Here is a 10,158-nt window from a genome sequence, read left to right on the forward strand (position 1 = left end):
TCAATAATTTTGAGAGCTAGGGGGAAATGCCGTTCAACCCTCAAAATGATCCCTTCAAACTGTGGGTAGCCAAGAGCTGACTTGGAACAAAATGGCCTCCCAGAACTCATTCAGTGAAAAGAAAAATGGCATTCAGCTCTAAAAAAGAACTGTACAAATGTAAGTACATTTTTACAATTAACCAGTGGCAGCTGGCCGACAGAGGGAACTAGGTCACCGCCCCACCCACCCAATGACCCTGAGCATAAACAAAAGACACATATTTTTTTGAATAATTTTACTTGAGATTAATATTAAACATATTTTGAAATCTATCAATATAATACAATAATATATAATATAACAATATTTTAGATGTGCAAGATAAATATTTAATCTTTAATGACTAGTAAAGCGTCATTCTATTTTTTGTCAGATTGGTGATATACGGTATTTCTGCCGTAGGGTGCAAAAATCTTTGCCCATACATAGACCGTCATTGTACTGAGCAAGATACAAGACCAAGATCTAGAAATATGCCCCCTATTTACTCTCATGTCTAATTGTCTTTATCAAAGACAATTAATTCAGATTTGAGTTAGGAGAAGCATGTAGATATTGAATAAGAGAGGCTCTGGGGTAAAAGTCCAGGGCTGTGGCAGAAAGATAGACTCAGTTTTCTTGGCACTCTAATAAAATTAAGTGATAAACAGTATGAAACATTGTACTAAGTTCCAATAACCAACGCTTTACTTCTTTCACAGTCTGCATTTATACATACTGTGCATTTATACAGCTACCCAGATACACTTTGAGTAAGTTGCTCTTTTTCAACAGTTGATTGATAACAATTTTTAGGGCTTGGGAAAAACATGTTAGCAAGGGGACATGTTTACTATGAGAGTTGAATCAGATGTTGTCATAAGCAGAACTTTCTTACGGAAAGGTGTGGGTAAAAGATTGAGACAGAAGAAGAAAAAATTTTAGTTAGATTAGATTTCTTCTAATCTTTTTTAGCTTATTTTGTGAAGTAGGGAATTCTTGTCAGGATCAGTTGTAGTTCAAGGCAACTTTGGTAATTCAATTCACTTCAGTTTATTTATATAGTGCCAATTCATAGCACATGTCATCTCAAGGCCCTTTACAGAGATAATTCAACCAGATCACACAGTTAGATTTATTAACAGTTTTCTATCTAAGGATACCAGTTGATTGCATAGAGTCATTGTCTAAAAGGCAATTCCTCACACAAAGCATGCTTTTAGTGATAGTGGAGAGGAAAAATTCCCTTTTAACAGGAAGAAACCTCCACAAGAACCAGGTTCAGCATGAGCAGCCATCTGCCGAGGCCAACTGGGGTTTAAGGAGACAGAAGCAGACTCAAAATTATATGTGCATGTACAACTGCGCAAGTTGTACATGCACAGTAGCTCCTCTGCCATAAAGAGGTATAGGAGAGCTCGGGCGCAGGAGAGTGGGCCTGAGGTTACAGGAAGTTTATTTTTTCACCACGTCCCGCAACAGCGCAGACGTTTTGCGGGTGATTGACAGGTCAAGTCGCGGGAGTTGGAGACGCATCGGAGAGAGAGAGAGAGAGAGAGAGAAATTGCTCAAGTAACGTCCTTTTCCAGGACCTGGTTTAGCAAGAAGGTTTGGCTAACTGCATGTAGCAAGGCTAACATGGTATTCTGCTTTCTCTACCTTCATTTTCAAATGTCAGGATCTGAGCCATCATGTAGAAAGACAGGTAGGACTGATTCAAAGAACCTTTTTAGTAAAAAGGCCAAGAAGCATGAACAATCTGGAATTCACATGGAAAATAATAAAATATAATATAGTTTACTTTTTCTAGATGTTTGTTAATTTGAACAGTTGCTAAAATAAATAGTAGTAAGGCTGACCAATAGCTTCTCCATTATTAAAATAGTCTTTTTTTTTTTTAGGTTTGTGACACAATATTGGATCATGCAAAACATAGATTTCCTTTCACAAAGCCTCTGAAGGGCAAAATTTATGTACAAACAGTAAACCTGTACATGAAATTATGTTTTGCTTTTATAGTGTTTTTATAATATTTTTTGTTGTTGGCATTCATATGAATATACTGGTGTGACAACTTGGTATACTTTATGTTTGATTGGTTTTTGGTATATGTCTATTTTGAGTTTATAGCCCCCCCCCGGAGAAAACTCCACCAGCCGCAATTAACCGTTATTAACTGCAATTAACCACACATATTAAAAAAAATATATTTTGAGATATCTTTGTTAGATGTAAATACAGTTGAATTCTTTACCATTGTGTTAAAACATGATTAATGCAAAAACGCTATTTTTCGAAGTACACAAATCTGAGAGATTTATTTTTTAATAAACATAAAGTAGTATGAATATGCTTGACAGCTTTTAACAAAATCATGTTATCACCATTTCAGTCTTGATTTGCGAAATTACCACGGTCCCTATAGCAGCATAGACGGCATAAAGTTATGCATAATCATGCATGCATGTTAACTGTCATAAGGCATGACTTTTCAGGTTGATGAGTAATATCTCCAGTTCTTGGGCCAGTCTATATGAAAGAAAAGTGTTGTACAATGTCTTCTCTGTCAGCACAATAATTTATCATTATCAAATAATTAACAAGAAGAATCTGTTAATTGAGCATCTGCCCTTCAAGTGCCGTCTGCATGGCCCTGATGCAATCACTAATAGGTCACGGAAGAATATAGAAAGAATAAACTAGGTTTAAAGAGACATGAAAAATAACGCCAACAAAAAAAACACAGCTTTAAAAACGAACATTATAAGTAGTAAAAATTTTGTTATTTTTTTACATCATATTTATCACAAATAAATCTTCTAAAACTATATTTTTTTGTAATCTTTTAATGCTAAAGAACTTGAAATTTCTTTGTGTGCAGTTTCCTGTCAATGCATATTTGGACCATTAGTTGTTTGGAAAGTACCATTTAGAATTTATTTCCTTAAGGGTTTGTATTGTTCATACCTTCATACCAAAGAATGTAGAACCAAGTCTATAATTCGTTAAGTAGCACCATTATCTTATCACCCGTATGGCTTACCATTGAAAAAGCAAGATTGAAAAGAATTTCCACGCCCCTTGCTTCACAGAAGTTATTACAAAAAAACTCTACACAGAAAATATCTCCAATGAGCAGCAACTAAACAGAAATACATAGGTAAAACTGAACTCCAAAACAGAGACTTTCTCAAAATCATCTTCAGATGAAATTCTTATTTATTTCAGAAATGCATGCTCAATATGTCCAACTTTGTCTTTTTTTTGGGACCAGTAATCTAATTTAAGCAACATTTATTATGTTCCTGAAAAGTTCTAAATGTATAATATATTTATATTTCTTATATATATTATTATATGTTTTACATACAGAAAATGTTGGAATAATTTCATGTCAGCAATAGAAAATCATAAAGCACTGCTAAATAAACTTTCCAAACCATCTAAAGTAAGTTAATTGCAAAGTATATTCAAGCTCAGCAGGTTTTTGTTTTAAGGATAAAACAAAGAACATTTAAACTGAGCCGAGAGGTTGAGTACACCATCTGATTTGGCTCCGAATTTAGTTTAACCAGTTCCAGTGTATAAAAAAGATTGTCCTGGAAGACTGAAGTGAAAACATTCCTTAACGCCACACTGACTAAGAATACACAGGGGCTTTAAGAAAATCTGATAACACGTCTGGCCTTTCTTTCAACATGATATTAGAAAAGCTTCCTCAATCTTCGTTTTTGGTGTTCGTAATAAAGACACAGTTATAAAATGTGACATGTCATTGCCATGGATTCAGCGTTTTCCTTATTTCTTACTTTTAATTTTTTTTTTACAGTCACTGCTATAAAAGACAAACCTACAATGTCTACATCAAGGTTAAGCATATGCTACCGTCACTTTTCATGGGGTTGAATTGTTGAAACCAAGATCTAGAAATATGTCCCCTATTTACTCTCATGTCTAATTGTCTTTATCAAAGACAATTAATTCAGATTTGAGTTAGGAGAAGCATGTAGATATTGAATAAGAGAGGCTCTGGGGTGAAAGTCCAGGGCTGTGGCAGAAAGAAAGACTCAGTTTTCTTGGCACTCTAATAAAATTAAGTGATAAACAGTATGAAACACTGTACTAAGTTCCAATAACCAACGCTGTACTTCTTTCACAGTCTGCATTTATACAGACTGTGCATTTATACAGCTACCCAGATACACTTTGAGTAAGTTGCTCTTTTTCAAAAGTGGATTGATAATAACTATTTTTAGGGCTTGGGAAAAACATGTTAGCAAGGGGACATGTTTACTATGTGAGTTGAATCAGATGTTGTCACAAGCAGAACTTTCTTACGGAAAGGTGTGGGTAAAAGATTGAGACAGAAGAAGACAAAATTTTAGTTGCCATATGATTTCTTCTAATCTTTTTTAGTTTATTTTGTGAAGTAGGGAATTCTTGTCAGGATCAGTTGTAGTTCAAGGTAACTTTGGTAATTCAATTCACTTCAGTTTATTTATATAGTGCCAATTCATAGCACATGTCATTTCAAGGCCCTTTACAGAGATAATTCAACCAGATCATACAGTCAGATTTATTAACAGTTTTCTATCTAAGGAAACCAGTTGATTGCATACAGTCATTGTCTAAAAGGCAATTCCTCACACAAAGCATGCTTTTAGCGATAGTGGAGAGGAAAAATTCCCTTTTAACAGGAAGAAACCTCCACAAGAACCAGGTTCAGTGTGAGCGGCCATCTGCCGAGGCCGACTGGGGTTCAAGGAGACAGAAGCAGACTTATAAAAAGAAGAAATGAAGAAAAATAAGTTATTGAGTGGATGTGTATGTACAGGCTGCCCCTCTAATCTTTCGGGGATTCTTTCAGGGAAGAATTTCCTTGCAGGCCCTCGTAGAGTGGAGTTAACTTGCTACAGTTAGAAGTGGGTTTCAATCAGAGACCACAAAAAACACATGTAGCAAATTAGCTTCATATGAATTGGACTAAGCTGAAAGTTGTCAAATGGTGACATGTAAGTTTCAGCTGTACATTGTCCCTTTTAAAATCAAGTTTTATTATTGTATATCTATCCATTTTTTGTCACGCATATCCAAAGCGGGGTCACGAGGGGTGCTGGTGCCTATCTCCGCCTGTCTACTAGTGAGAGACGGGGTACACCCTGGACAGGTCATTATGGTTTATAATAATAATAAGTGTTAGCAGTATTATAACTATTATTGTTAATATTATTCATTGATGTTAGAGTGAACCAGATTTTTGGTGTCTGCATTGAGCTGTTCAACACTTGTTTTTCTTACTGATCTCCACTGAGAGTTTTACTTCACAGAAGCAATATTCCCTTTAATAGGAACAACTAAATCCATGATTTCCAAGATTTTAGAATGAAAGCTAACAGCTTTTTCGCCTACTGGAGCAAAAGGTTTACATGTGTTCCCTGTTAAGTTCAATATTCAATTTAATTAAAAATACTTTATTGATCATAAAGAGAAATTAAATTTTAAAAATACAAATTTTCATTGATGTTTTTACTTGTTTTTCACTTGTTGTTCAGTTGTTGTAGATGTTGATAGCTGTAGTCAGGAAGGATCTCTGTAGTGGTTAGTCTTGCAACAGATCCGATGAAGATTTTCAATTAGGACACTCTACTATTGTTTAACAATATTCTAAAGAGGTTGCTCAGGGTTTTCCACAATGTTCTTAATTTTATGATAATTTCTGCTTTGCACCATTATCTCCTGAGGTTAAGGAGGAGTTCCTACAACATCATATAAGCAATTCTACATTTACACATTGTGCCTTACAGCAATATATGTCAAGTTATGGCTTTACATCTATTTAGAAATTTGCTACACAATTCAAAATTTGTTTTGATGTACCAGTTAATATTGTCAGGGCATTGTACATGTATCCATTTTGACATGGATCCTTTTCGCTTATTATCTTTGGACACATGACCTTCTCCCTTACCTCTCGACCAAGTCTGTTTGCCTCTGCCCCTATCTGGATTATTCTGTTAATCGTGTATGACCCAAACCTTGACTGTGATTCTGCCTCTTGTCTGTCCCTGTGGAAACCGCTGGCCGGTTAGTGTGCCTCATATTACCAATTATCTCGGGTGGATTACGGTACTTCTCTTTGTCTAGCCATTCTGGAAAACGGCTGCCTACAACAACTTGCAACTTCAAAAATGTGTAAAGAGGCATGTAGCATATAAAGTGAAGATAGTGCTGAATTGTCTACTAAGCGGCTGCAGGTTTTCATTTATTTTCGGCCGGAGGGTTCAGTATGAGCCTGAAGGATTACCTCCAAAACTCTGGAAAAGAATGTGTTCCTGAAAATCTTTCATTTGTGATGTAATGCTCCTAAATTGTCTTCCTGATATAAGTGGGAAAAAAAGTGCGTTGTGTGGTGGGTGTGACCTGTGGTAAAGCATCTGGCCCTTTTCTTGACTGGTTTTGCTTTAAGGTTTTTTTTTTTCTTTTTGTCTTTGCCAATTGGCTTCTGTTCAAAGCTAGGCCCGCCTTCAATTCTAACAACATTTAAACAAAAGGAAACTTACGTGAACCAGACAGCAAAGCAAACCAGCCACCAGATCCGATGTTAATCTTAGAGTATCTTTACAACATGGAGAGAAAACTGATGCTGTTCTTTCTAATTCAGACTGCATCTGCAGGTGAGTGTTTTGCTAAAAAGTGTTTATTTCTTTAAAATATTTTAAGACACTGTTCAAATATTACAGTTTAATTATAGAGTATAAGTAAAAAAACAGGACTGGGTTATTATCCCAATTCTAAAGTGGAACTACAGTGATTAAGGAAGTTAACAGCACCATTAAATGTGCACTATGCTGGGAATAACAGCTTGGTTATTTAAATATGTTATATTTTCATTCTTTAAAATGTTATAAATATAAATCTTGAATCTGAAACTGTAACTTATAATACATTTTATCTTTATTCTGTCATTTTTTAGCCTCATTTGACATACAATTCCTGGTGTCTTATGGGATTCAAAGTCTTCCTGAATACACAGATGTGCTATTTGTGGACGATATCATCATGTTTTATTATGACAGCATATCTGAAATAGGAGAACCCAGACAAGATTGGGTGAGAACAATAATTAAAGAAGACCCACAATACTGGGAACCACAAATGGAGTTGAGCAAGCAATGTCACTTGAGTATGAAAGCCACCGCAGAAAGTTTTAAGCTGCCAGCAAACCAAACTAAAGGTAAGATAATAATGCACATGAACGATAATATAAAAACACTCACACCACAGTTTTTTTTAATAAAGGATAATCAACATCTGAGCAGCATTTACTTCCAGTTACTTTCTCAGACTCGAACTGTATCCATTTTCAGTATATAACCATAAATATTTTAATAGATAGTTAAGTGTGTGTCACATGCATATCTCTTACAGTGATGACTTCTATTAGGTATATTAACTAAAAATGTTTTATTCAGATTATTTTGTCAATTTCAGCAACAAACCCTTTCTTTCTGTTTTAGTTCATGTGATACAGCAGATACTTGGTTGTGAAGTGGATGATGACACAAAAGAAATTACTGCTTTCAACCACTATGCCTATAATGGTGAAGACTTCATTTCTTTTGACTTCAATACAAAAACATGGATTGCTCACCATCCAAGGGCTAAGACTATCAAAGAGCAATGGGATATACTCTATGAGAGCAATAAAGAAAGAAGAAACTTTGCCTTAATAATTTTTCCTTTATGGCTACAGATATATTTGCGTTATGGAAATAGTACTCTACATAGAAAAGGTAAAGACATTTAACTAAAATTATGAGGAATTACAGACTATACAGACTAATATTGTGTTGTTGATGACAATCAAAGCTTTACCTGCCTCTCTTTGCATGAAAATTATAAATTGTAATTAATTTGTTATGCATTACAATTTTCTTCTTGAGCAGGAACAGACAGGAATGATTACAAAACTGACAATATTTTAAAATCTGTAAAGTTATAATTCAAAGTCCATCCGCTGATACTCTTTTGATTACCCAAACAATTTCTCTAGATCTTCCCTCAGTGTCTCTCCTTCAGAGGACTCCCTCTTCTTCAATCAATTGCCACGCTACTGGCTTCTACCCAGAGAAAGCTATAATCTTCTGGAGGAAGGATGGAGAGGAAATTCATGAGAATGTGGAGCATGGGGAAATCCTCCCCAATCTTGATGGATCCTTTCAGATGTCTATAAAACTGAATGCTTCAAATATTCCATTAAAAGAATGGGGAAGGTACGACTGTGTATTTCAACTCTCTGGTGTTCAAAATGACCTTATCACCAGACTGGACAAAGATGTGATCAGGACCAACTGGAAGGAGGGTGAAGGTAAGACACACATGCTTTATCTTTTTAGTGCTTTGATAAGGGATTTATCAATTTCTTAAGTGCAATGTTCAAACTTTTACATTAGTTTTAGCACGATGAATGAATAGGCACGATATTGAACTCCATATCAAAATGCAACAATTTCAGTAAGTTTTGTATCGTGATCTGACTGTATGCTGGTGACTTGAGGTACGAGCTGAAGCTATTGTGTGAATAGTATTTTTTTAACACTTTCAATTCCTCAAAAAAGCAAAAAATGGGCAGCTAACACAGCTGTAGTAACTTTACATAAAGTTTAGGAGTCTGTAAAGTCATAATTAAACCAGTAAGCTATGCTTGCTTAGGACTATACAGTCAGGAATAACTAGAAAAGGTCCTTACTTTACATCCCACTCCTGACTTTACTTGTTAAAGTGAGTCACGCTTTACATCAGTAACAAGCTACAAGTCCCTAAGACCAAAAAGACAGTGTGCAATACCATTAATATTTAGCTTTTCTCATATATTTTTTTATTCATTTTTTTTTTATCAGATTCTTCAGTTATGTTTGGTTAAAAGAACCTTCTTTGTAAAATTAATAGATGAATTCATTCATCCATTTATCTGCAAGAATACAACAAATTTTAGCTTAACTGTAGAGAAAGTATTTTCTCCTTTTTTACCAAGAGGTGAAGAGAGTAATTTACTACTTTGTTGCACTGCAACTTTGATGTAGTGAGTTTTGTGTCTGTCTGTGTGTGTGTGTGTGTGTGTGTGTGTGTGTGTGTGTGTGTGTGGGTGTGTGTGTGTGTGTGTGTGTGTGTGTGTGTGAGAATGGGAGAATGACCAGCTGTAGTGTAAAGCACTTTGCTCAAGTCTTTTGAATTGGAAAAAGCGCTATATAAGTACAGGACATTTACCATTTGTGAATGTGTTTTTATTTTTTTTTTATTTTGTGTCGTTCGATCAGAAAACCTATCTGTGACAAGCATAGCCATCATTGCAACAATGGCTGTTCTTACTGTCCTGATCATCCCTATTATAGGATTTTTTGCTTATAAAAAGAAAAAGGGTAAGATATCTTGGTTCAATTTTGATATATTTACACAATTTATCAATTTTGCTATTAAAAAAATCAAAACATAACTTATCTATTAATGAGAATATCTTTTCTATTTCCAGATGTATCAGCTAGTTCATGTAAGTGTGTTTTTTCATTCCTAATTTTCTGCATGATAATCATTTAAGCTTAATGGATAACTGTTCATCCTCTGTTTTTCCCTTACAGCTGCTGAACCCCTTAACACCCAATAAAACCAAATAAGGAGATTGATAAAGGCATCATCCTGCATTTATGTGTGATTTTACTAATGCATATACAATTGTTTTAATGGCAGCTATAGGAGTAAATCAGCTAGTCATTAAATAACTAAGGACATAAGGTTATTTAGAAACAAAGATCAGGCATGCAATTTAAAAGATTTATCAGATGTTTTCTATTTGCAAGTTTTATACATTTGAGTTATTGTTGCATTAAACACTATAAATACTAAAATTATTTAAATATGCAAACAAAAGTCAGCTAAAGCCTTCCAGCATTGCCATCTACAATTAACACAATTCAGTTTTCAAAGCAGTTCAATCAAGATGAATCCGTGTATGGTTCGTTCTTAGTTTTTTTTTTTTTTTTTTCGTTTCAAAGCAAAAACGCAAAAACAAAACAAGCATGTGGTTTTTTTGTTTTTCCGTTTTTAAAATGAAATTAGAAAAACGGCATTTTCAAAAATAAA

General features: G+C 34.6%; 1 protein-coding gene across 1 annotated transcript; it reads left to right on the forward strand.

Annotated features, from left to right (window-relative positions):
- The first annotated feature begins 6,646 nt into the window (after nt 1-6,646).
- On the forward strand, nt 6,647-9,682 carry LOC107101419 (major histocompatibility complex class I-related gene protein-like). Its single transcript, XM_015400319.1, has 6 exons — nt 6,647-6,695; nt 6,995-7,255; nt 7,539-7,814; nt 8,075-8,389; nt 9,339-9,440; nt 9,657-9,682. The coding sequence occupies exons 1-6, from the start codon at nt 6,647-6,649 to the stop codon at nt 9,680-9,682; spliced, it is 1,029 nt and encodes a 342-aa protein (XP_015255805.1).
- The last annotated feature ends 476 nt before the right edge of the window (nt 9,683-10,158 follow it).

This window comes from Cyprinodon variegatus, unplaced genomic scaffold (assembly GCF_000732505.1).
Source record: "Cyprinodon variegatus isolate N-32 unplaced genomic scaffold, C_variegatus-1.0 Scaffold1093, whole genome shotgun sequence".
NCBI classification, from domain to species: domain Eukaryota; kingdom Metazoa; phylum Chordata; class Actinopteri; order Cyprinodontiformes; family Cyprinodontidae; genus Cyprinodon; species Cyprinodon variegatus.

Excerpts from the sequence above, each read along its gene's own strand:
- LOC107101419 (XM_015400319.1), top strand. The coding sequence starts at position 6,647 with ATGGAGAGAAAACTGATGCTGTTCTTTCTAATTCAGACTGCATCTGCA. Across the intron at positions 7,256-7,538 it reads GCCAGCAAACCAAACTAAAG|TTCATGTGATACAGCAGATA; the intron begins GTAAGATAATAA and ends TTTCTGTTTTAG. Across the intron at positions 7,815-8,074 it reads TAGTACTCTACATAGAAAAG|ATCTTCCCTCAGTGTCTCTC; the intron begins GTAAAGACATTT and ends CAATTTCTCTAG.